At 47.2% G+C, this 26,603-nt stretch overlaps 1 protein-coding gene across 2 annotated transcripts in view; it reads left to right on the top strand.

The window, feature by feature from the left end:
- MIGA1 (mitoguardin 1) overlaps positions 1–26,064 on the top strand; it is a 60,700-nt gene extending 34,636 nt beyond the window's left edge. The window contains exons 8-16 of one of the 2 annotated variants that reach the window (XM_036756034.1): positions 6,120–6,220; positions 10,872–10,990; positions 11,292–11,364; positions 11,865–11,951; positions 13,914–14,012; positions 14,296–14,430; positions 15,736–15,789; positions 21,508–21,624; positions 22,821–26,064. In XM_036756034.1, the coding sequence (XP_036611929.1) occupies positions 6,120–6,220; positions 10,872–10,990; positions 11,292–11,364; positions 11,865–11,951; positions 13,914–14,012; positions 14,296–14,430; positions 15,736–15,789; positions 21,508–21,624; positions 22,821–23,039 (1,004 nt within the window). In that variant the 3' untranslated portion in view covers positions 23,040–26,064. Of the gene's footprint in view, positions 1–6,119; positions 6,221–10,871; positions 10,991–11,291; positions 11,365–11,864; positions 11,952–13,913; positions 14,013–14,295; positions 14,431–15,735; positions 15,790–17,736; positions 17,835–21,507; positions 21,625–22,820 lie in introns of those variants that run through there. The other variant, XM_036756035.1, reaches the window with a different exon arrangement.
- Positions 26,065–26,603: the final 539 nt, after the last annotated feature.

Raw genomic sequence — 26,603 nt, 5'->3', positions numbered from 1 at the left:
CATTTTTAGCTCCTTTTTTACAACTCTGCTTCTTCCTGGAATTCTAGTTAAACGTGTGCCCAAGCTATGCTTTTCTTTGAGTTTTTTTGAGCGCTCTTGAGTGCTTCCCTCTCATCAGAGCTCTTTAGGTGGGATTCTTTTTGCTTCCTCACTTTTCTTGCTTCTGTTCATGACTTTGGGTTTGCGTTAGGGCCACATGGATGCTTCGTCCTCTGTACTTGCTCCTCACTCAGGGTCCCCCTCAGTGTGGGTCCCCCGTGCCTGGTTCTGGCCTGGCACTGGGGAGTAAACAAAGAGCCGTCTTGACTCAGCACCTGGATGATCCCAGGTCAGATCTTCACCCTCCTCAGTTTTTGGAGCCCTGTGATCCTGAGCAAGGCCCTCAGCCTTCCTCATCTGTGAAATGAAAACAGGGTCGTGATGAGGAGCCAATGGAGAACATTTGCAAAGTGCTTTAAGGCGCTGCAGAAATGCCAGCTTACTATTACCTTTGATTATTGTTGTTTTGTTGAGGCGTGTCCGGCGGCCTTCTTGGCCAGGATACTGGGGAGTGTGAGAATCAATCACTGACCAGTCACGTGATTTTGTTCGATAGTGCACATGACACATCGAAGCCCCTTCTTTGTCTCTGAGTCTAGAAGCCCCTGAGCTTACTCGTTCAGCTGAAGGGAGAAGTCTGGGCTTTCCCACAACTGCCACTAGGTAAAGAAGGTCTCTGTCCTGTCTTAAAGCACTCTTATATAACACCTCTGTAAACAGCTCCTGCCCAGTACGCCTGCACGGCTTCCATCTCTGAGAACCTTCCTGGTGATTGTGACTCAGCACCGTGGAAGGGGACCAGAGACATCACAGGTGACATCTTGACTCAGGTACAAATTGGACCAGAGCGAGGCAGAGCAGTGCAAAATGTTGTTGGCCTCATTCCTCTAGAGTCATCCAAGTCCGGTGGCAGGATGGAAGTCGGGACCTTGGGCCATGGCCCAGGATGCAGCCATGACCTTGGTGCCTGTCTCAGCCACCTCCGTGGTCATTGGAACACATTGTTTTCATCTATCAGTTCCACCAGAGGAAGTCTTCACAGGCCTTGAGTAGACATTCCTTCGAGGATTTCCTGGAGAGGCGGGCTGTCTAACCTTATCCCATCTTTAGCCCCTTCCTTGTCAGTGAAATAGGTGGTCTTCCCGAATCCCCAGGCTCCAGGGACTCTGCACCCCTGTCTCCCCACTGGTGACTTTGGGGTGTGGCTTGCTTCCAAAGACTCACAAAGAATTCTTTCACAGTAGAGAGGGGTGGTCCAGGGTCCCATGAGTGTGTAAACCCATTTTATTTAATGTAACCAGTCATGCTCCCTCAACCCCATGCATGGCATTGCCAGTTCTGTTCTTTGTTCTGTGCTTGTAAAAATGAGTTGCTTCTTCAGTTGTGGGCATTTGGCTAGAAACTGAGACAGCCATTGACCCCCTGTATTAATAGTTGTGGCACCCTATTAGTAAACTTACCCTGCTCAGAGAAATGTGCCTCAGTTTATGTCTTTGTTAAATGTTACTTGAGACAAGTCATTTGCATTTCCTTCTCCAGTAGATTAAGGCAAACCGAGGTTAAATGATTTACCCAGGATCACATGGCTAATGAGTGTCAGAGGCTGAATTTGAACTCAGCTCTTCCTGACTCTGGGGCCAGCCCTGTGTGCACTGTGGCGCCCCCTCAAGGCCGCAGTTATTAATCCTTGCCCTTCCTCTACCTTCAGCCTGGGCGTTCACTTGCCCGTCTCCCTCTGGGGTGTATCCTCTGTGTACTGCGTTGGTACGTTGTCATCTGTAGGTTGTGGGTTCTTCAAGGGCAGGTCTTGTCTTTGTAGCCCTGTACTTTGCACCAGCCCCGACATACAGAAAGTGCTTAATAAATGTTTGTTGGCTTGATTCGACTTGATATCAAGGGAAGACATTTTGGAGGATTTGTAACTTCAGTTTTTACTTACAGAGAGGAAAGCCTGCAAAGCTAATTTCTTAGGTCCAATGTACAGAGTGACCCAAAAGTCTTCGTTTGGTTTTAAGGCTTGCATTAGGTGTTGAGACCAGATCTGTCAAACATTGAAGTAGCCCATTACCACTGAAGAAAATGATGCTCCTTTCCCCCAATTTGTCCAGCACGTTCACCTTTTTGGAGACATCCTGATGCTTCTTTTTGAAGCATTATTCTTAGAAAGACTTAAGTCAAAGAGAGGATGCTGGGTGGATGAGTGATATTATCTGAGATTGTGTGATTTTGCTAGGTCTGAAGTGAGGTTCAGAGAGAGGACAGATCGGGAGGGTTGCTTTTAACTAGTCAGCTTTCTTACACAGAAGTGTCATTTGCCAGGGCAATTCAAGAAGCATTTATTATGCACCAACTACATGCTGGGCACTGCTCTTTGGGCCATGGGAAATAGAGCTTGGGACAATCTCCTGCCAAATAGTTTGTCTCCTCAGACTTTGACACAAAGGCCCAAGTGGTATGGTAGAAAGGATGCTGGCCTTGGAGTCTGGGTTCCCATGCTACCACCTCCTAACCACCCACTGGGCCTCAAACCCATTGGTGAGTTGGGGTGGGGTGGTTCTGCCCCAAGTATGTGAAGGCTCCCTCGGTGGAGTAAGCAGATGAGAACAATTTGTTCTAATGGCCATGAAGGTGGGGGGGGGGGGGGGAGCAGATGCTTTGGAGCGCTCAGAGCAGGGTCAGACATCAAAGATGCCGAGGTCATCTGCTGCATCCAGGGCCTTCACCAGTCTTCCTGACTTTTGTCCTGTCCCTGGACCATGATGACTCAGGAAGAAAGAGTGAGGCTGACCACTTTGTGCAGTACTACCCTGTTGAAATCCAATTTATGCACCAGTCCAGACCCCTATGATGGCACTGGTCCTCTTTGAAAATGAAGACAAACAACCACAAGAAGCCAAGTTGATAGAATGGATTTTACAAATTCTATCATGGTTGGCTTTTTTCTTCCTCATTCTGCTCAATATGTTTAAATTTACTTCAGTTTTCCTTCCTATATAAAGCCAAATTTATTAGCCAGGTGTTAATTAGCTTCTAGTTACCTGATGAGCTTGCAGATTTTTTATATCTGACTAGAGCTATCTTCCCCCTCCCTCCCCCCCCCCCCCCCCCACCGCCGCTTATCGTACTTAAGGGTTCTTTCTGTTTTCCTTCTTATACAAAGCTGACTGTGTTTCTAGCATCTCTTTCTTTGCTGTTGTGGGGTTACCTGGACTAAATACCACTGCTCCTCATCACTGCTTCCCAAGAAGTCTGGTTTTTCATTGTTAGAGGGCAATGTCTGGAAGGTGCCCCAGATACCAGGGCTTACCCCTTCTGAGCAGAGATGTCCGAAATCTGAAAAGGAGAGTGTTTTCTTCATTTACAAAATTCAGTTCCCTCAGTCATTCATGTACTGTGTTGGTGAGCAAAATGGGCTCCTTAGCACTTAGTTCAACAGGTGCCCTTGGATAGTTTGGCCTTTGTTCCATTTGAGTAATTCAGTGTATTTCATTGAGCCTTACTAAGCGCTAAGCCCTAGGCCCAAACTCCTATTAGGTGTAAAACCTATGTGGGTGTGGATTGGCAACTAAGGTAGGGCCCAAGGTGGGGCTAACTCCAGGGAGGGCCTAGTTTACATGTCTGGGACAGCAGAGGCTTTTAGACCACGTGGGTTTAAGTCCACCTCTTTGTGACGATTTTAGGTCACATGGGTGAGTCGCATGTTCTTGTTCTGAGCTCCCGGGCTGAATCTAGATGTTGGTAACTATGAATCTGTGTTTGGTCTGTCTGTTGATGTTTGTAATTTGTTTGTAATTTGCTCTGAAGTTCAGTGTGCTGGTCTCTTCCCCTGAACTAAGTGAATGATATTTTTATGCTGAATTAAAGTAAGCTTGTCAACCCCTTCACCTTGCTTTCCTTAGTTAGGCAGATCAAAAGAACCTGTGCTGTTGGCAGCTTTCTGGGTGCTGGCTGTGGGTGGATCTTACACCCCCACAGAAGCTGCTAGCTGGATTGTTGAAACAGGCACTCTCTAGTTGATTCATTGATTAGGCCAATCCCCTGTCTCCTCTTTTCTCTTCCCTCTTTCCCCCTCCACCTAACTGGTAGTCAGGCTCTTTGGCCCAGCTGATTAGGTCATGGTGTGAATGACCCTATTTGGCCAGATCCCCGATCTAGAGAGAGCTGCTGAAATAGGCATGCACTCCATCCCTGACCCACCCTGCTGGCATATGAGGGTCTTCTCTTGGTCACCAGGAAAGCCAGAGAGAAGGGCGAGGAGGAACACCTAGGAAGGCCTGTTCTGTTGAGAGGTGATCAGAAGGAAGCTGAGTGCTGGCTCTGTTATTGGTTAATCCCAAGGAAGGGAACTTTGCCTGTTTGGGGATGCACAAAAAGCTGTCCAGTGGCCAGGCATAGCGAAAAAGAGTTTTAGGCCTCTTCGGTCTTCTCACTCATGATCCCCAAGAAGTCATTTTTCTTCTTAAAAGGAATGCATTTTATTTTACTTTAATTGAAAATATAAAAGCAAATTATGTTTCGGATCTTGTCCAGTAGATTTTTTTATCCTTTTTTTAAAAAATGTACACTTGGTAGCCAATGAGGCCCAGTGCCCTTCTCCTTTCTGAAGCTGCTTCTTGGCTTGTCTCCAAAACAGACAGAGTTTTTCTCAGCTGCTGTTCCAGAAACCTCCCAAGGCCTGGAATAAGAGGGGCAGTACATGGCTTGTGGAGGTAGGCTTGATGAGCCAAGCGTTCCAGTCCCAGTGTTTTTGCTCAACATAGTTATAGCCTTAGTAACTGATCTGAGTGACGTTGGTAGCCGGCTGCCAAGTGCTGATGGTTGGAAATCCAGCAGCTTGTGGGGAATGTCTCCAGTTCAAATAACACCAGATAAAGAATGTGCAAGTTTCTCTCTGAATAGAGCAAAAGGCACATGAAGCCAACATAGCCCCACACTCTTCTGTGTGATTAATGCTGACTTAAAGACAGTTGTGGTAAAGGCACGGTCATCCTTCTTAAAAAGGTCATCTTGGAAAGCTAAAACCTGCTGTCCCTGTGTGTGTGCATGTACGTGTACAGGGGTGTGTGTGTGTGTGTGTGTGTGTGCGCGCGCGCGCGCATGGCTACATGGGATAGGTTTGGTGAGAGCAAGATAGGGCATTTCTATGGATTTTTGAACATCCAGCAGTGTCAGCTGTGTGGCTCTTATTTTAAATATAAAAAGAAAAAAAACCACTCTGATTTTACTTCCAAGGCAAGGCAAATGTATAAAAAAGGATGCTGAAAATGTGCTTTTGAGATGAGTTTGTTTTTTTTAAAGCTCAGAATTGTCCTAGTAACCATGGCTTGATAAGCATTTGGGGAGGGTGGGATGGAAGATCCTACTTTCATCAGTATTCATTCTTAGAATTCCTGCAGAGTCCATCTGAAAGAATTTTGATTTCAGCTTAAAATCCCTAACTCAAATATGGGGGGAAATCCAGTGTCTACCACCCTCCTCACAGAGCGACTATGGACTGCAGAGAAAAGAAGGAAAAGTTCTATCCCAATTCAACTGTGTGCTGTGTGAGATCAGTGCGGATCCGACGAGTGTGAAAAAGCCTGGGGTTGGATGTGGGGACCTTTCCTGCCTAAGCCCAGATTTCCTGGCACTCAGGGGTCTGTGGTCCCAGGAGACAGGATAGTTGAGGGCCCGAAGGGAGGTGGGCAAAGCAACTCAGGATTCCAGCTGACTGAGAACCCCAAAGGCAGAAACTTTAGGAAATATTTGTCTCTCATGATCAATGCAGTTTTTGAAAGGCCTATGTGGTGACTCTTGGGATGCCCGGGGGATGTCTCAGGCCCTGAAGGCACTTAGGCAGTTGGGTAGGACTTGGGGTAGGTCACGCATTCTCCCCAGCATCGGTCCGTAGCGGCCCTCCAGGCCCAGGGATCCCAAACAGGTTGGTGCCGGAGGTCGCCTGTGCAGCATGGGTGGATTTGTCTGGTTTTTTGCTTTTTCCCTTCCCAATGAAAAACCATTACATTAAATGAAGAACTGTATCATGTGTGGCCTTATGAATGAGCAGGTAAGTTCCTGGACTTTCCTTCTGGTTCTTTTAGACAAAGACACAGACATCACCGTGAGGGGGAACGCTGACGATTTTGGCCTCCGAGACACGCTGAGTATCGCCTCCACAGATTCCTTCGTTTCCGCCACAGAGGTAGGAAGCCGGCTCTTCCTCTTTTTCTGCATCCTCCCTGTAGACTGTTTGTACTTGGTGTCAGAGGAGACCTCCCCTGCCGCCACCTGCCTAGATAAGATCTCTTTTTTCCAGACCCCCTGGGAAATCACAGCTGTTGGTTTGGGCTACAATCAGTTGTGTTTATCTCACTCCTGTCCCGCTCCATCCTCACAGGGACTGGTTTTAACCCTGACCCACGGTGCTTCTTCCAAAATGCCACAATACATTCTGCTTCTTCCCTGCTGCCTAGAGAGGAATTGCCATTCATGACCAAGTCCTGAGACTTGGGTGTTTTGATGGTCAGGGAAAGAGGGAGTGCGGAGTGCTAGGGTTAGAAAAGGCAGACCCTGCCCTCAAGGAGTTTCCCAGTCTGCATGGGGGGTGTGGGGGGGAGACACTCATACAACTGGACAGACAAGACGGAGATGCACAGATTTGAGATAATCAGCAGAGGGAAGTCACTAGAATTAAGAGGGTTGGGAAAAGCTCTCTGTAGATGGTGGGATTGTGGGGGCAGAGATGAGGAGCCACGGAAAATGTCTACAGGTGGGGAGCTGAGGCCCCTTTGGGTGGAACTTCTGGGAGGCCCCTGTGGCTGATGTAAGAGCTTGCCTTGGGGAGGGAGGAGGGGCAGGCTACGAAGGGCTTGGGACTCCAGACAGGTGGACACCACTGAGAGTTGCTGCAGTTTATTGAGTAGGGGGTGACGCCTCGGGCCTCTGGGGGCTGAATGAGTTGGACAGACCTCCAAGCAGCTGCTAGGTCAGGCGTGAGGGGAGGAGAGTCTGCGCCAGGGTCCATCATGTTGTTGGAGCAGAAGAGGGCATGTATGTAAAGTAGAATGAGGGTGTACACATGTACCTGTATACAGGGTATTCCTAATGTCTGGACACATAGGCAAAAATGCATATTTTCAAGAAATGAAATGAATGAAATTTTCAACAACATTTTATTTAATTGAATGTTAACAAATAAAATCTTCAATTCATTTGTGATGCAAAGGTTGACTCGTTTTGTAGGATTCATGTGAACTCGATGCAAGATGCAAAAACTCCACATTGCCATCAGTTGCCTACACGTCCAGACTTTAGGAACACCCTGTATCATGTGAGCCATGCAGATACAAAGGGCAGCCCAGAATGGAAGCTGAGAAAGCTTTCCTTTGAGGATGCCTTCTGTGGTGCTGAGCACCACAAAGACACCAAGACCACTGAGGGTGCCTGAAGCCAAACCCGTGCACTGCTTTGGAGCCCGAATAAGTCACATTGGCCCTGGAGAGCAACAGAACGAAGTGGACACTGACACGCAGGGATTCCCCAACAGCCTCCAAGGATGCGCGGGGACTTCCCGCCGGTCTTGCGATGACTCCCTGGTGTCACGGATCCAACCTGCTTGCCGGCTGCCTCCTTGGAACTACAACGTGTTTCTCCCGGATTGGCTGTCTGGAGCCAAACAGAACAAGTCTGGTCTCCTCTCCACCTGGCGTCCCAGTTCTCGTGTTCCTCCTGCGTCTTCTCCACGTCCGGTGCCTGGTCTGGTCGTCCTCTAGACGCTCTCTGCCCCGCCCCAGAACTGAGCCCAGTTCTCCGGAACGGTCAGATCCAGGGACTCATTTCTGCCTTCCTGGCAGTTGGAGGGGCCTTCGGTTTCTTGGCTGCCACACCCCGTGGCGGTCCACTAAAGCCCCCAGGGAGTACGACTCGATGCACCCAGTGTAAGGTGCAATGTTGAGCCCTCTGGAGCATCCTCTTCAGACCTGGCTCTTTGAGACGCTGCTTTGGCTCTTCCTCCAGCTCGGGGTCTTTTGTGTCGTTGTCCAGGTCATTGATAACAGTGGTCAATAGCCCAGCTTGCCTGGGCCGCTCTCCTGGAGATCTCTCACTACGGTGGTCCTTGGTGAGCAGATCCCCGTCCCCCATGTTGGTAATCCACGACAGGGGCTGGCAGTTTGACCCCTGTTGTGTTGGGGGCATCCATGGGAAGGGACATGTGCCGCACGGAGGTCCTTCATGCTAAAGAATAGGGGCTGTGGCCAGGACTGGTGGCCCTCCAAGCATCAGGGGTGCATTGCACTGCCAACCTCGTTGGAATCCTGACTCTGCTAGACTGCACTTTTCAACCTTGACCTTTGGAGTTTTTCAGGATACTTGTCTTACAGTACTTTGCAGACAGATGTCCTGTGCTTGATGGCAGCGGGCTCTGTTCTCTCTGATGTGGCAAGTGTGTGCGGGTCACCTTTGGTTCCTGTTTCTCTGTGGAGCAGAGTGTTCAGGCCTGTCCCTTTTGGAAGGCTGCCTTCACGGCCTGGATGAAATACGGAAGGATCAGCATGACACCCATTTTACCACTGAACATGCTGATTTGTCAATTGTTCTGTTTTAAAGAATAAAGCCAACAGACACTGAGCACAGAACTGGTGCATTGCACAGAGTGCTGGGCCCGAGTTCAAATCCTGCCTCAGACTCTTACCAGCTGGGTGACCCTGGGCAGTCATTTCACCCTGTTTGCCTTGGTTTCCCCATCTGTAAAGTGAGCTGGAGAAGGAAAGGGCAGATCCCTCCAGGATCTCTGCCAAGAAAACCCCCAATGAGGTCATGAAGGATTGGGCAGGCCTGACGGGCTGGACAGTAACAAAGCATAAATGATTATTTCTGCTTAAGAACAAATGGCAAAGTGCTTTCTATGCTGATATCACTAACATCTCTGCCAGCATGTCCATCTGTCTTCATCTTCTCTTAGGAAGTCAACAGGAATTTTGTCAGACGTGGGCCCCACGTTTTCTCCTCCGTAAGAGGAGGTGGTTCTGTCCAGTGACCTTGGAGGCACCTTCCATCTCATCACCCAAGGAATGTCGCCGTTTTCCCTCTGCCTTTTCAAAGATGCCCACGGCAGTGTAGCGGCATATGATTGGCACCTGTGATGAGGGCTTTCTTTTTCTCTTTAAAATGACAGAAAGCTGAAGTAGTCTGTGCCTGGGGTCAGAGCATCAATGCGGCTGTTTCTACAGTTGCAAGTCAGTTTTATGAACCAAGTCCCTCTGACCAGACCAGAAATGAGATCACAATGGACCTCAGCACTCCGCTTGGAGCTTCTCTGCTTTTTATTAGTCCATGTGGTTCTCTTTAAGTAATTGGATTCTTTTTGAGCCCCAAGGTTTCCTTCCTGAGAGCATCTGCTTCCCCTGTAGTAGATCTGTAGACACTGGGCAGCATAAAATCCGAGAACCATTTCCTCTTGAAAAACCTCTTTTAAGAGTTAACGCTCTCCTGCGTGTGCATTAGAGTGAGACATTCCCCTCAAAACTGGGGTAAAGTAAAAATAAAATTATACGTATGGTATGTGCTTGCTTCTTCCCCCTCCACTCAAGCTCTTCCCTGATGCCTTGTCAGGGAGTGGTGACCCTGCCTTCTCCAGATGGCTCCAGGAAAGTATGGGCTCTGACAAGTCATCAAGTGGCCAGGCATTTACTAAGCATGCTGGGGAAGGGATGTGGTCATCAAGTAAGTTGCCTGTCACAGAAAGGGGCAGAGGCATCTTCTGAGGGGAGGTGTTTGCTTTGGCCCACGAGACTGCAAGAGTTGGATATGTCAGTTTAGAGCTTGGAGAGATGCCCAGGCACCCAGCTGAGACTCGGCTTACCTCTTTGGACCTTGGATAATAAGTGAGATGATGTCTCAGGGCCCTCCCAGGCTTGGTCTATGGGCCACAAGGGCCAGCTTGTCAATGTGTCATGGGAGGGCACTGTCCACCCCCACTAAACTGCAGGTCCTTGAGGTCTTCCCCGGGAGAAAGTTTGCTTTTGACTTTGTCCAATGTGCCTCCTTTTACCAAATGCATTTTTTGTGATGGTTAAGCTACTCAGACTCTGTTTCCTCAGTTGGAATCATCTGTCATGCTCTTTGAGTGTTTAAAGAAAAAGGCCAGTGTTCTCAGTCACAGAGGTGGGAAGAAAAGGGGCCGAAAGTTCAGTTGGACAGGGTGGTTGAGCCCCTCATGGTGAGGAATAGAAAGATGGGAAGGAAAGGCAAGGTGCTCCAGTGGAGCTGACCCAGGGGTCCCCAACATCTGATAGCAAATGCTGAACTCCTAGTGCTTCCCCTCAAGGGTCAGGTTGGAGCTGCTCTTTGTGCCTTGCTCCTGGGAGTCCTCGCTCCTAACTCCTCGTCTCCAGGCAAACTCTTGACATATTGTCTGGGGTCCTCTGTCCAGTCCGAGGGACTAGATTTCTAGATTGCCCCCCTCCCCCGGCTGTTTCCCCTCAGCACTGACTTGTCTGCTGAGAGGCACCCCTCCCCTGTTGTTTTCATTTGCATTTCTCCATACTTAGTGACCTGGTACCTTCTCCTGATGGGCTTTTAATGGTTTGTATTTCTTTGGATGTGGCAGTTGACGATTTTTGGATGACTTGTTCAGCTCTTGCCCGCTTACCTTTGGGGAATGAGCTGCATTGATTTCATTCCGTGGACTCCTTCTTCTGAGCTTTTCTTTGTAGCTCAGGGATAAGCCCAGCTTTGCCTCTTGGATCAAGCACCGTTTTGAAATAGAACTGTGGATGATGCTGAATCCTTGTTGGTTTTGCTTCATTTGACCAGCTTTGTGTGTTCCGTAACTAACCCGGCCGTCTCCTCAGCTCACAGAACACCGGGAGGGGCGCCATGTATACAGTCTGGACCCTCTCTGCCACTGTCCATTGTACGAAGAAGCCATGCACTTGGTCGAAGAGGGGAAAATTTACTCCAGGGTCCTCAGGTAATGTTTTTGTTTTACTTTACTTATGTCTATAGAAGATGATATGGTGCCTTTTGTGGTTGTGTTTTTGTAATCTTTGCTTTGGGGAGGGTGTCATGAGGATACAGAGAATGAGGGGTTTTGCCCAGCTAAATTGCTTCTTCTCCGGACATTTGTTTCAAGACATCTAGTCTTGACTTTGTCAGTAATGAAAAGACATGTGTTTCTCATTAGCAGCCTGAGTTCAGATCCGGTGCAATTCCAGATTCATTGTCAGCTCTATCCTGAAAAGAGCCTCATTTTTTATTCTCGTTTTCTGTAGAACTGAAATGTTGGAGTGCCTTGGAGACAGTGACTTTCTTGCCAAGCTTCACTGCATCCGACAGGCTTTCCAGGTAAATGGCTTTCCCAGCACCACCCTGCTCCTGTGCTCAGCACTTTTCATCTCCCTTTGCTTTCAGAGACCCTGTGACCTACGGATAGTCAGGAAGTAGCCTAGCCTAGTGTCCAGCTCCCGGCCGCAGGGATCCCCATGGCCAGTTGTCCCAGCCAGTCCTGCCTTGGCCCAGGGGTGGCCCGTTGGCCACTGGGCCGTGTCAGCCTCTTGCACTTAGTGGTGGCCTGAGCTCCTTACATCTCTGAGACCGGTGCATGTGCGCTGAGGTACTTTGTGGGCCTGAAGTGTGAGCCCAGCTAGACTTGTGAAGAAGAGGGAGGTCCCTGGCACTGGTCCTTATGAGCTAGAGCCCTTGGTGTTGTGCTTCCTGCCTGCACTGACTCCTTGGGTCTGGATCGCTCACTCCCAGACCCTCGATTGGAATTCCCTTTCCTCCTTTTCTGTTGTATCAAGCAGTCATTCCAGGTCTTGGGGCGGGGGGGGGGGGGGTTCTTGCAGGTTATTCTTTCAGAAACAGCCAACAGGACATTTCTTGCTGAGAGTGGAAGAAAAATTTTATCAGCTTTAATTGTCAAGGCAAGAAAGGTAAACTCGATTTTGTTAACAAAGTTGCTATTCGGTTAGAAATTAAAAATTCTAGAAGGAAGGGTTGTTCCAGGGGATTCCGATTGTTTAGTGCCCTGGATCTTTGGTGTGTACCTGCGTGTGCGTGTGTGTGTTTATAGTGTGTGTGCGTGCATGTGTGTGCATGTTGTGCACGTGTGTATGTGTGTGCGTGTACATGTGTGTGCGTCTGTGTGTGTGCGTGCATGTGTGCGTGTGTGTGTGCATGCGTGTGTGTGTACGTCTGTGTATGTGTGCGTGTGTCTGTGTGTGTGCGTGTGTGTGCGTGCATGTGTTTATAGTGTGTACGTGTGTGCGTGCGTGTGCATGTGTGTGCGTGCGTGTGTGTGCATGTGTGTGCGCGTGTGTATGTGTGTGCGTGTACGTGTGTGTGCGTCTGTGTGTGTGCGTGTGTGTGCATGTACGTGTGTGCGTGTGTGTGTGTGCGTGCATGTGTGCGTGTGCGTGTGTGTGCATGTGTATGCATGTGCATGTACGTGTGTGTGCGTGTGTATGTGTGTACGTGTACGTGTGTGTGCGTGTGTCTGTGTGTGCGTGTGTGTGCGTCTGTGTGTGTGTGCGTGCATGTGTGCGTGTGTGTGTGTGCATGCGTGTGTGTGCATCTGTGTGTGTGCGTGTGTCTGTGTGTGTGCGTGTGTGTGTGGTGTGCGTGTGTTTATAGTGTGTACGTGTGTGCGTGCGTGTGCATGTGTGTGTGCGTGCGTGCGTGTGTGTATGTGTGTGCGTGTACGTGTGTGTGTGTCTGTGTGTGCGTGTGTGTGCATGTACGTGTGTGCGTGTGTATGGGTACGTGTGTGTGCGCGTCTGTGTGTGTGTGCGTGCATGTGTGCATGTGCGTGTGTGTGCATGTGTATGTGTGTGCATGTACGTGTGTGTGTGCGTGTGTATGTGTGTGCGTGTACGTGTGTGTGCATGTGCGTGTGTCTGTGCGTGTGTGTGCGTGCGTGTGTATGTGTGTGCGTGCGTGTGTATGTGTGTGTACGTGTGTGTGCGTCTGTGTGTGTGTGTGCGTGCATGTGTGCGTGTGCGTGTGTGTGCGTGTGTATGTGTGTGCATGTACGTGTGTGTGCGTCTGTGTGTGTGCGTACATGTGTGCGTGTGTCTGTGTGCATGTGTGTGCGTGCGTGCGTGTGTGCGTGTATGTGTGTGTGCGCGCGCGCGAGGACACACGTGACTGGCCTAGACACTGGGTGCCAGGGTCCCTGCCCTCTACTGGGGGATAGGACTAGTACAGATAAATACATGCCCACGTACATAACCTGAGGCCAGCTCCTCCTTCTCATTGTGTCCCCTCATTCCTAGGTTCCCTTAGAACCTTAGAGTTCTGCTGCCGCCCAGAACTCGTCAAAGCATGTTTGCCCTGGAGTCCTGGGTAGCCCTCCCAGGGCTTAGTGATCATTGAAGCTGCTGCCAGCATCGTCTTTGGAAAACAAGGGGGAGGGTTAGAGATGGTAGCTGGGGTCCCAGAAATTTTGGAATTCAGATTTACTCCCCCTCACGTTGGGCCAGCGGGGTTTGGAGAACCACCTTCTCTGATGTCAGCATCAAGGGATGGGACAGGATGATGACCCATTGTCCTCGAGTGTTGCTCATGGTTCTCACTGGTCTGAAGTTGGGCCCAGGACTAGCGAAGGTTATTGTCCGGTTTTCCTTTTCACCTGAGAGCTATTGGCCACATAAGCTCAGGGGAGCAGTTTCTGCTCGTTTCCTTTGGCCTACTTTGCCTTCAACCAAAGTTTGGACCTTTGAGCCGAGCTGGGCAATGTGGTCCAGCCCTGTTGTCCACTAGACAGGATTCTGGGAACCTTAGCTGTCCCTGTCCAGGAGGCAGCTTAGACTCGGCAGGCCTGAAGCTTGTTTCAAGAAGCATGCTTAGAATTAAAACGTGTCATCTTCTTCTTGTTTGCTGATGATATCCTACAGAATCCAAAGAAATTTGAAGATGTTTTTGATGAAATGATCTGTTTTTTAGAGCAAACAGACCACTGGGAGACCATTGAGGTGGAACTGTCCGCGAGGGGGGTGAGTTTCGCCTGTTTTCATTCACTTCTTCCTCCTCCAGCCTCTGAGCCTCCAAACAAAGTCCAAAAATGGCTTTGGGAGGCCGAGATTGGGGCAGGGAGCGAGGTGCATGGGTGTAGATAGAGCCTGAGTCAGCATTTCTTCCTCCTTGGTGATTACTTGTATATCTGACAACACCAGATTTATTTCTTTTCATGAGTAGAATCTGGATTCAGTCTTTCTTCCAGTGCAGGTGCTAATAAGTAATCATGCATGTGCATTTTTTTTCCCTCATTTCATGCAGGTGAAAAATCTAAATTTTTATGACATTGTCCTGGATTTTATATTAATGGACTCCTTTGAAGACTTAGAAAACCCACCCACATCCATACAGAATGTAGTTAACAATCGCTGGCTAAACTCCTCCTTTAAAGAAACTGTAAGTGGGATTTACTCATTCTGGGAAGTACTTGTGGCTTGTGAAAATGGTGACATCTTAGTCTCTAATTTCCCCCCAGGCCTTTTTAAAAAATCAGATTTTTTTTCAATTAACAAACATTTTTTTCCTCTCCCTCAAACTAATGAGGGATGATTTTAGAGAAATCTGGGAAAACTTGTATGAACTGAAGCAGTAAATAAGCAGAATCTGTTGACAAGCCATTTGAACTTGAAGATAAAAGTCGGTTGTATGATTGGGTTGGTGTGGAAAGGGCCCACATGATGAGAAAGTTCACTCTCTAGAGGCTCGGTGCCTCGGATGTAACTGATGTAGCCCCAGCAAGCTCGTAGGACCCTGTGGATGCAGAGCCATGACAGCCCTGCCCTCTTGGGATGGCCTAGCCAAGCTGAATCCTTGGAAAGAAAGCCTCCACAAGTAGACCCCTGGGGGTCAGTGAAAGGACCTGAAGGAATTCTTATGTGCAGACACACAAACTGACTTAAGCTCTGTTGACTCCGCACTTGCCCTGTCTGATTGGCTTCCTAGGCTTGGCTTTCAGGGGCCCTGGGTCACCCCCATGCCCCATGCCAGGAGTCAGAGGGGGAGCTTGGGGAGGGATCCTGAGGAGGATCTCAGGCCTCAGAGCGATGAATCATGCAGGTTATCATCATCTGCCTCTTCTTTAATTTATGGAATTCTTAAATGTGCGTATTTTAAATTTTCTCTGATTAGTATGGTTTTTGTCTCACAAGAGGTCATTCTCATCTATTTCTCTAGTTGATAGGGTATAGAGACCTTAGAGATGTAGACACAAGAGCCTGGGCTTGGGGGTTTCCATTGTGTTTTTGGGAAGAAAAAGCTACTTTTCTGTCATTGTGTTATACTTCTTAGGTCCTTATTTGGATAAAACCGCTAGCAGGGCCCCAGACTATTTAAAGAATGCCATTTCTTTAGGAAAAACCCCATATTACATTGTATGCAGGGTCTTTTCTATGTGTACTTTTAACTTCTGTTTGGGAAATTTGATGAAGTTTAGCTCTGAGCGTGAGAGGGCCTACGGCCTGTAACTCCAGGGAGTCTTGGCAGTGGATGCCACCCAGTTTTGCTTGGCTGACTCTTGTATTTAATTCTTTAAAAAAATCTTTTGTTTGAGAATAACCCAGGGGAGTATGAGTCGCTTGTGCTTGTCACTGACAGTCAGCATGAAGGGAGACAACGAGACTAAGGGGAGAGGTGTGGTGGCTCAGAAGCCGGGGCCACATGCCAGCTTCAGTTGGGCCTTTTTTCTTCCCTGTGCGTGTCTAGGCCGTGGCATCCAGCTGCTGGTCGGTGCTCAAGCAGAAGAGGCAGCAGATGAAGGTAAATGCCTTTTATGGGATTGGGGAGGGGGATATTCTGTTTCTTATTTTTTTTACTATCCCAGTGTCATGATCACATCCTCTTCAGCAGTGTGTGAATTGTGGGAGCAATAGTAGGTCTCAGCCCAAGTCGTGCCGTAAGAGTCTGAAAATGTGCTCGTGTAACTGTGGTATAGAGGAAGAAGAAGGGGAGAGCAGGTGCCCTGCCCTACCCTGCCCCACCACCATGTCGGCTGAGTTTGAGCTTCACAAGGAGAGGAAGCCCATGTGTCAGAGGGCCACAGTGGCCCTTCTTTCTCTGTCCAAGGAATTCCAGAAAGCAGAGAGGTATGATGTAGGAAGAGGAACATCTGGAGGAAACCTCAGGTAGCTACAGCTATCTAGGCTGTCTCCAGCTGTCCCTTTGCTGGACTTGACTGTCTCTTCTCAAGGCCCTACGACAGTGGTTGATCCCATCATAGGCTTAGACCCTCGGGAACACACCCTTCATCTTACAGATGAGAGGTCACTCAGAGTCCTGCAGGCTGGCCAGTGAGGAGGCGTGCTGCAACGAGCACCTCCAGCTCCCCTGTCCTGTGCTTCAGACCAGGTCGGGAGAAGCTCCTCTTTCGGCTCGGGGAGTTTGCTGGGATTTGTCAAGAGGAGCTTTCCTAGAAAACTAAAGGGAAAAGCAAAACCAAAAGAAAACATTGTAGGCTTGAATCTTACTGGCTAACCAAAATGAACTAAAGTCTAGCTGCACAGTTTTTGAGCACCCAACCCCTATTCCTTCTCTGCATTCTATTGCTATTTGAGACATGTCTCTCCTTCAAGGAAAGACAGCCCCTCCCCAGCAGGGGCCTACAGTCTAATGGGGGATGACCTCACGCCCAAGAAGGCAAAAATGGATGAATGGCAAGAAAATGAGTCATTTTAGCTGAAGAGTAGCCACTGCAGCCCAGGTGGAGAATGCTGAGGACAGGGAGCAGTTTGAAGAAGTGGATGGGTGATAAAGGATGGGCAGGAGGAGGAGAGGAAGGAGGAGGGGAGAGGAGGAGGAAGAGGAGAATAAGGAAAGGAAAGAAGAGGAGAGGAAGGAGGGGAGAGGAGGAGGAAGGGGAGAAAGAGGAGGAAGAGGAGAATAAGGAGGGGAAGAAAGAGGAGAGGAAGGGGGGAGGAGGGGAGAGGAGAAGGAAGAGGACAAAGAGGAGGAAGAGGAGAATAAGGAGGGGAAGGAAGAGGAGAGGAAGGAGGGAGAGGAGGGGGAGAGGAAAGGGGGAGGAAGAAAAAGAAGAGAGGAGAATAAGGAGGGGAAGGAAGAGGGCAATGAAGAAGAGGAGAGGAGGGGAGAAGGAAGAGCAGGAAGAAGAAAAGAAGAAGGAGGGGAAAAGAGGAGGAAGGAGGATGAAGAGGGAGAGGAGGGAGGAACTTGAGCCTCCCAGTGGGACAGAAACAGGAGAAGTGCAGGCAGATGAGCTGCCTCCAGGCAGAGGCTGGAAAGAAGTCAGTAGTAACATCCCTGGCCTCCAGGGTTGAGACCCACCTACCAGGAAGTCCTGGAGGGAGGAGGCCAAGCTGACTTCCTGTGGGGATCCTGGTGACTCAGGCACATCAGCCCATGGCTCTGGGTGGCTCACGCTCCCCTGCCCACCCTTGTCCCCCACCTTGGTGGGACAGCCAGGCAGCTGTCCTGGCCCTTCTCAGGACCCAGTGCACCATGTCCCATCTCAGGGCCCTTCTTGGGCCCCTCGATTATGGGTGTTCTTTCCTTCTGGATATCCTGCCTCCTCCCCCAGTACCCACACCAGAAGGGGAGTTTACTGAGGGCAAAGACTGGTTCCTTTCTAGGAACTTATTAGGCCTTGAATCAGGGGTTCTTGACCCATTGTCCATGAACTTGTGTCTTTTTTCATATCTGGATCAACTCTTCCAATATGATTGGCTCCGTTTTGATCCTGTGCATTTTCAGACGTGATTCTGAGCAGGAGTCTCCAGGGTTTACCAGCTGGACTGCCCCAGGGGCCCTGCAGTCATCGTGATCCCTAGTCTATAGGCCGGGCTCCTCCTTCTCAGGCACAGCCATCTTCACCCTTTGGTCAGTTTGCCCTTCTGCCCTTCTCTGCAGGCTGAGCTTTGGATCGTTAGGGTCCACAGAGCTTAGTTCTCACAGTTCTGACCAACGAGAACAGACTGTATGCCCAGCTTCACAGAAAGAGCATGCAACATGTCTTAAATGATGCACATAGTCCAGTAGTATAAAAGGATACATGTGAACCCTGGCTCACCGCGCAGACCAAATGTAATCACTTGTTTAAACAGTAATACAAACAACGTTTCATGGATCTGGGGCAGACTACAAAAGAGGACAAATGCTACCATGCTGATGACTTTATATTAGAAGAAATAAGAAGAATAAATTCAGCTTGTTATCTTAAAAGCCGTTCCACTTGTCTGACTTTCCTTCTCAGCTTCCTTTTTTTGGGGGGGGGGTACGGTGTTCATTTTCTTCTAACTGCTTTAATTACCCTCTTTTCTTTCTTTTTTTTTCTTTTGGATGACATTATCCCTAGCCAAAAAAGAAAGAAAAGATGGTCATAGATTTAAGGGATTAGATTTGGTAGCTGGAGTGCCTGAAGAACTATGAACAGAGGTTGAAAATATCATACAGGAGGCAGCAGCAAAAACCCCCCAAAGAAACAGAAGAGCAAGCAAGCAAAATAGTGTTGGACGAGGCTTCACAAAGAGCTGGGGAAAGGAGAAAGGGAAAGACGTACTCAGCTGAATGCAGAATTCCAGAAAGCAGCAAGGAGAGAGAAAAAAGCGTTCTTAAATGAGAAATGCAAAGAAATAGAAGAAAACAGTAGAATGGGAAAAACAAGATCTCTTCAAGAAAATCAGAGATATCAAAGGAATGTTTCATGCAAAAATGGACATGATAAAAGGTGAAAAATGATAGGGACTTAACCAAAGTAGAAGAGACTAAGAGAAGAGGTGACAAATGTGCACCTCTGACACAAACCCTAACTGTCGGAGAACTATACAAGGAAAGTCTTAACATCACTGAACACTTAACACTGTGATAGTGTGGTCACTTCTTTAGAGCCAGATGTCCCAGAGATCGAAGTTAAGTGGGCCTTAGAAAGCACTGCTAGCAGTGAGGCTAGTGGAGGGGATGGAATTCTGGCTGAGCTATTTATATAAAATCCTCAAAGACGATGCTGTTAAAGTACTGCACTCAATTTGCCAGCAAATTTAGAAAACTAGTGGCCACTATATTGGAAAAGATCAGTTCACACCCCCGTGCTGAATCTGGGTGATGCCAAACAATGCACAAGCTACTGAACAGTGGTGCTCATTTCACACGCCAGCAAGGTTATGCTCAAGATTCTGCAAGCGAGGCTTCAGCAACATGTGAACTGAGAATTACCCAAGAACAGGCAGAGGATGTAGGGGCCAAAATGCCAACATTGGCTGGATTGTGGGCAAAGCAATAGAGTTCCAGAAAAACAAACAAACGAGCAAACAAAAAAAAATCTGCTTCACTGACTACGTAAAGCCTTTGACTGTGTGGATCACAGCAAAATGTGGCAAGTCCTCAAAGAGATGGAAAGACCAGATCATCTTACTTGTCTCCTGAGGAGCCTGTATGCAAACCAAGAAGCAACAGTTACAACCAAACATAGAACTGCTGATTGTTGGAAGATTGGAAAAGGAGTATGACAAGGTTGTATGTTGTCACCTTATTTATTTAACTAACATGCAGAGTCCGTCATGCAAAATGCCAGGCTAGATGAATCAAAGCTGGCATTAAGATCACCAGAAGAAATATCAACAATCTCAGATATGCAGATGATACCACTCTGATGGCAGAGAGTGAAGAGGAATTAAGAAGCCTCTCGGGGGTGAAAGAGAAGAGTGTGAAAGCTGGCTTGAAGCTTAACATTAAAAAAAAAAGGCTAAGATCTTGGCAACTGGTCCCATCACTTTCTGGCAAAGGGAGGGAGTTATGGCAAATCTGGACAGCAGACTAAAAAGCAGAGACATCACCTTACCAACAAAGGTCTGTATAGTCAAAACTATGTTTTTTTTCCAGTAGCAATGTATGGCTGTGAGAGTTGGACTATAAGGAACTGAGCGCCGCAGAATTGACACTTTCGAATTGTGGTGCTGGAGAAGCCTTTAAAGAGTCCCTTGGACAGCAAGGAAATCAAATCAGTCAATACTTAAGAGAAATGAATTCAGGGTATTCACTGGAAGTCAAATACTGAAGCTGAAGCTTAAATACTTTGGCCACATAATGAGAAGATGGGATTCATTGGAAAAGCCCCTGATGTTGGGAAAGATTGAAGGCAAAAGGAGAAGGGGACAGCAGAGGACGAGATGGATGGATAATGGAAACATGGAAACAACAAATGTGAGCTTGGACAGACTTTGAGAGGAATCGGAGGATAGAAGGGCCTGGCGCACTACAGTCCATGGGGTCACAGAGTCAGACCAGACTGAACGACTGAACAACGACACCCTAAGCCTTCCCCACTTTAATCTCTAGATCTCTGCAGTAGTGATGCTATGATTGTGTCTGTGTTACTGTATCCTCTCCTCTTTTGTAGATCTCTTTGGGATATAGGTCTAGTAGAGGGGTATTCCTGGGTCTGAGGGCATGTACAATTTAGTGACTTTGGGAGTGTTGCTTCCAGAATGATTGGACCAGCTCCCACCTCCTCCGTGCCTTGATGTTCTTGTCTCTGTATGTCTCTTCTCTAGCAGCTGCCATTTTTGGTTTGTCATCTTTGACAATCTGATAAGCATGAAATGAAAATTTTGAGTTGTTTCTCTAATTATTAATGATTTGGAGAATTTTTTTCAAATTGCTGATGATCATTTGGTTTTCTTCCTTTGTAACAGAACTGCCTGTGACTCTTGCTATCCTTTGGTCATTGATCTCATTCTCATAAGATGTCCATTTCATCTTCTGTGATGCCCTTCATCACTTGCTTGGTCATAAATATTTCCCCTTTCCATAGCTGAAAAAGCTGTTTCCTTCCTTGCTTTTTGAACTTGTTCTTGATATCATTTTTTTATATTTAAGTCACGTCCATCTGGACCTTATTTTGGTGTGTGGTGTGGGATAGTGGTGTAAGCTTGATTTCTGCCAGATTGTGCTCCAGTTTTCCAGCAATTTTTATCAAGTAGTGGGCCTTTTCCCAGGAGTTAGGGGCATTTGGTTTTATCGAATATTTTTGTACTCTGTTTTGTTACAAATGTCATGTACCTTGCTGGTTCCACTGATCAACTTTTCTATTTTTTAAACATTATTCCTTTGCTTTATGGTTTAAAGTCCACTATTGCTTGGCCCACTTCCTTCCTACATTTTCTTATTTCTTTTGAGATTCTTGAATTTTGGTCTTGCAGATTAATTTTGTTGCCTTTTCTAGATCTTTAAAGTAATGAAGTAATCCTTTGAAGTTTGGTTGTATGGCAACAAATAAATCAATTAATTCAGGGAGTATTATTATTTTCATTTCATTGGTAGGGCCTAACCATGAGCAGTTTATACCTTTCCAATTATTCAGATCACTCTTGACCAGTTGACCTTTTGGACTGTTTTTGTTGACTTTTAATTTCTCTCTAAATAAGTGTTCACTTGTCTTACTTTTGTCTTTGTCCCTCAGTGCCCGGCACATAGCAGGCTCTTCATAAACCTAGTTTGTTCATTTCACTCTCCTTCCTTTGCCAACAGATTCCTGATGGGTTCTTTGCCCACTTCTACGCCATTTGTGAGCACGTCAGTCCTGTATTGGCCTGGGGCTTTTTGGGTCCAAGAAACTCCCTCTATGATTTATGTTGCTTCTTTAAGGTACGGGCAGCTTTTAAGAATTGTCTTTGCTCCAAGTGAAGACGCATGTGGATGGAGTGGATGTTTTATTCAAAGGGGATGGGCTGTAGGAAGAAGCTCCATATCCATTTAAAGCCTGTGGGCCAGTTTGCTCTACTTTGGGCTCCCAAGGTCCTGTAGTGTTCAGCCCCATTTTTTCTTCTAAACTTAATACACTTTTCCTTGTATGTTTTTTTTCTCCCTCCTCTTGGATGATTGAGTCCTGGAAGGATAGCTCCAGTTGCTTCCTTCCCTTGCAACCCCCAGTGCCTGGCACACAGAGGCTGGGATGTAAAGGCAGCTAGGCGGGGCCCAGAGTCAGAGAGACCCCCGTCCAAAGCCTGTCTCAGACACTTCCTCACAGTGTGACTCTGGGCAGGTCCCTTCACCCATCTGCCTCTGCTTCCTCCTCTGAAATAAGGATGTGGCATTTATTGCCCCCTTAGAGCATTATATCAATATGAGCTGTTATTGATAAAGGGTTATTATTCATCCTAGACTTGAGGTGGTCTCAGAGACAGTGGTCATTTTCACCTTTTCACTTGTAATGGGTGGATGTTCTTGCCTATTTCCTGCCATGTTAGAAAACTATTTGCTTTTTGTATTGGACAGGATTGGATTGGGGCAGGAATTTTAAACTTGAGATTTTGTGATTTGGGCCCCATTATGTTTCAAAGAGCAATGAGAGTGATCCAGAAGACAGAAAGGTGGCCCTTCAGACCTGACGAGGCATGCCCACTGTGCGTGGTTGTCTTGTGGTGCCTTTCGGGAGAACTGTCCTCAGTCAGAGGCCATCCCTGCCAGGATTTGCTCATCCTCCTAATTCTGCCTTCAGTTCCTGTCCCATTCATCAAATGAGGGACTTGGAGGTCTCAAGTGTGCTTTGCCAGGACTTCCTGCAGGGCCTGTCTTAAAGAGAGATGCCAAGATTCCCCTTCTCAGTGTGTGAGTTCACAGTACCTGCCTTCAGGGCTGAGTTCATGGTTCAGAATTTTAATTTTAGCTTAAATAGACCTGATAACTTTTATTTATTAAGGCAACTTTCCCATTTGTTTTTGGTTTTGTGACCCTAAACATTTGTGATTTGTGATCATTGAGAATGGGTGAACTCTCTGGGTTAAGCAGGTGGTGGCACAGACCTTCTCCTTAAACACCTGCTTGCTTGTTTTGTCTGCCAGGACCAAGTCCTCTATTTTCTCAAAGACATCTTCGATTTAGAGAAGGTCCGCTATTCCAGTATGGAGACACTGGCTGAAGACCTTATGCGGCTGCTGATGCGCCGCACCGAGCTTTTGATGGCATACCTGGGCACAGACTCCCTGAGACACACAAGCAGCTGTGTGAGCGGCCATAGCCACACCATGTCCAGTGGTCTGGTGGAAGCCAGAGTCCAGTGAGGGGGGAGGTTGTGCGTATGGCTGGGCCATCGGGGTGGAATATCAAGGGGTGAATGGAAGGATGAAGGGGTGATTAGGCTGAACACCCTTTTGAGAGGGCCATAATCCCTAGGAAACCTTCTCATTTCTGAAATGTGCATTTTTCACAATTGTTGTTTGTGATTCAAGTCCATCTTTGGTCCGTGGAGACAATTGGCTGACCCCTTTGGAGGACTCTTGTGTGAAACTGTTGAGTCAACATCCTCAAAAGCCTTGCCTTGGCACATGGCACCCAGAAGGTCACTGCTTTGTCCAAGGGTACACCCAGCTTCCCTGTTTTTCCCATGTGGCACACTGTCCATCCATTAGGTCACTTCTCAGTAACATTGTATTTCACTTTGCCTTGAGAATGCATCTGTACATATCAGCTGTCTCCTTTTGCATTGAAGCCCAGTTAAGGAATGCGGGGAATAGAAACAGTCAGCATATAGGCAGTAGCAATATCTAATGTGTGCTGTTTGTGTTGTTGCTTATGTCATTTAATCAAAGACATCACTGTGGCTCCTGAGTGTGGTGTGATCCGTTTCCAAGAATCAGCCCTTTGGGGTCGCAATGGAAGCTTTCTTGGTCAGGCCACTGCTCCTGATTCTGCAGGCTATGATCAAGAGGGCAAAGACCCTCCCTTTCTCTGCCAGAGGGGACTCGAAGGGCTTTCTTCTCTTCTCTGTTGAAGTTGCCGCTTCATGAGCTCAGCTTCAGTGTGATGTCCCCAGGAAATTCTGATTGAGATGCATATCCAGCAGGTGATAAGTTCTGGCAAGACTCTCGTGTGGAGAAGATGCTAACTCTGGGGCAGATTGGTTTTAACTTTTTTTTTTCCTCCAAATTTAACCCCAGTGTTTCCAGTTCTAGGAGATTTGGTTGTTTCGGGATCCACGTGATGGATGCATAAACCAGTATGCTGCTCTTTCTCCTGTGCATCAGCTGCTTCTTCAGCTGGGTTCAGGGCCTCTGGGCCATGGGCCGGAGCCCTCCAAGGGAGGGAACCCGTTTTCCTCCTGGGTTGTCTTTTGTTCACCATAAGGAGTTCTCTGCTTAGGTGACCTAGAGTGATTTTAAAACAGCATTTTAGATGAAAGTGCCTGGTTTCTCTTCATCAAGATGTCAATGTAAAGCAGGAAAATCGTAATCATTGTTTTAAATGAGAATCTAGCCGGCGTTGACGTAAGCCTGACTTCTGGATCAGGACAGTCAGACGCTTCAAGCTGTTGTTGGCTTGAACGTGTGTTTGCACAAATTCGGGCGGTGACCATTGTCCCTGGCCTGGGGTTATCCAAGAGACGAAATGGACGGTTCCCTCAGGTTTGATTTCCGATTTGGAGTCTCCTATGTATTGGGAAGGCTTACTTAGCTTTACATCCTTTGTGCCATGAAGTTTTATTTGATTTTTATTTTTCCTTACAGCTTGGGCAGAACTGAGTTGGACTTTATAAACAGTGCATCTACTTTCTGATTGAACACTTTGAGATAGGATTTTATTTCCGTGGTTATCACTGTTGGTAGCATCTACTTTAGCAACCAAACTATGGGGGAGAATTTTGTATAGTAGTTTTACATTTGACAAGAGATTGGTCTGAAATCAGTTTTGCACTATTTGATGTGATGCCCGAAAGCTGATTTCATTGAACACAGCGTATACATATTTATGTTCCCTGAAAGCATGTTCAGTATATGTTTTCTCTCTTATGGATATTTTACTCTAAAGAAGTACAATTTATGCAAGTGTTTGGTTAGTTATGCAAGTGGTTGAATTGTCCTCTTCCACATTTCAATGTGGTTGCTGTGGAAGGAAGTGGGCCAGCCCCACAGCTGCCTTCCAACCTGCAGTTTTCTGTGTGGCCTTCAATTAAAGGGATGATAGTGACCAAATAGAATTTCAGGGATTTCCATGTGGAAAAGGTCTCTCCTTTAGGAAGAGAGCTTATCTTGGCCTAATGTGGAGAAGAGCTGCCTTTCTGAAAAAGGATGTTTACAACAGCAGAGGAGCCCGAGGGTCATGAATACCAGTTTCCATATGCCTTAAAACTGGATTATAAATACAAAGAAAATCTTTTAAAATATCAAATGAGCAGATTTTAGTAGCATGATCTAAAATCTCTGTGGGGTAAAAGCCTGTCTAACTCATTTTTTGTGGTGTTGATTACAGAGAAAACATGTGATCTCCATCAGACACATCAATTTTCAGGTCATTAGAGTTTCTTTTGGTAATGTAACATACAAGAAAATAGCTTTTTTTCAGTTTTTAAAAATGGAAGAAGTCAGTGTTGAAGTGATTTCCCAGCTTCTGTTTCCATTCCCCACCATGGTTAGCCACATATATTTCCCACTCACTTGAAAGGCCAGTACTTTTCTTCTTTGAGGATAACACTTTTGCAGATTACGTATGTTATCAAGAAAGAAGGGAATCCATCTGAAATCCAACTAGCAGATTTTTCCAGGCACGCACCCTATGGATGGCTCCAAAGGACCAGCATTTCTTCAAGCCTAGGAAGTAGGAATGCTGAAGAGAAATGTAAATGGCCTTCTCCAGAGCTTTCCACACTCAAAAGTCAAGATTTGCATGAATCCCCCATTTTGACTGTAAAAACATCAGGAAAGAGTTTTAAATGTAGACTTTGGAGTCATGACATGACTTGGCAGGATCTGGAAAAAGACTTTTTGTGTTTTGTTTTGATCCGTGTGGAAATGTCCTTGTAGATGAGCATGGTTGGTAATGATGTCATCCTTTATCTGTTCTTAATGACTACTCTCGTTAAAATCACTTGTTTTGTTTGACAGAAACTATGTATTAACTTGAAATTAGCCAATGCCAAGAGATGTTTCCTTTTCTTCCCTAAATGTACAGTGCGGCACTCATTCATCTGCAGAATAATGAAATACTGTTAAATACAACCATAGCAGAGAAATGGCTGTCTCTGCCCCTCCCCCATAATAGATATGAATGTGTTTACGATACTGCCAAATAAAGGGCTGATCATCCCTTTTATATTGCAGGTTCTTTGACTCTGTTAACAAATGTTGACAAAAGACCAGCCGTATGTACATGGTCTGCTTAGAAGTGGTAGAAACTAATAAACATGAGAGTGCTCTGAAAGGCTAGTGTTGTTAGCATCCTGTACAAACTGAGGAAGGATGCGCTTTGTGGAGGCAGCATGGGAAGGAGGCATCACACTGGCTCCAACTTCAGTGGGAATGCTGGCACTTGCTCCTAGGAGCCACGCTGGTGCAACAGAAATAGGCAGCCAGGGGAGAGGGAGGGGGCAAGGCCCACTCTTTTGCTCCCCTTCTTCTGCTGGAGACCTTTAAGATTTGGTAACCATCGGGGCAAAAGCACATGCCAGAGGAGGCATGTGCATAACCCCTTCAGTCTGGAGTTCAGAGAAGGGGATTTCCTTATGAAAACATTGGCCTTCAAGAAGGAAGAAAATCATCTACACAGTCCCTGTGCAGTGACCTACTTGGAGTTCCTTGCAGTGTGGCAGCTTTGAAAGTGCATTTACCACCCAAGGGCCTTGGCAGGGCATG

Source organism: Trichosurus vulpecula, chromosome 4 (genome assembly GCF_011100635.1).
Source record: "Trichosurus vulpecula isolate mTriVul1 chromosome 4, mTriVul1.pri, whole genome shotgun sequence".
Classification (NCBI taxonomy): Eukaryota; Metazoa; Chordata; class Mammalia; order Diprotodontia; family Phalangeridae; genus Trichosurus; species Trichosurus vulpecula.
Note: the sequence above shows the minus strand (reverse complement) of the source record. Positions and strands in the feature narration are given on the sequence as shown.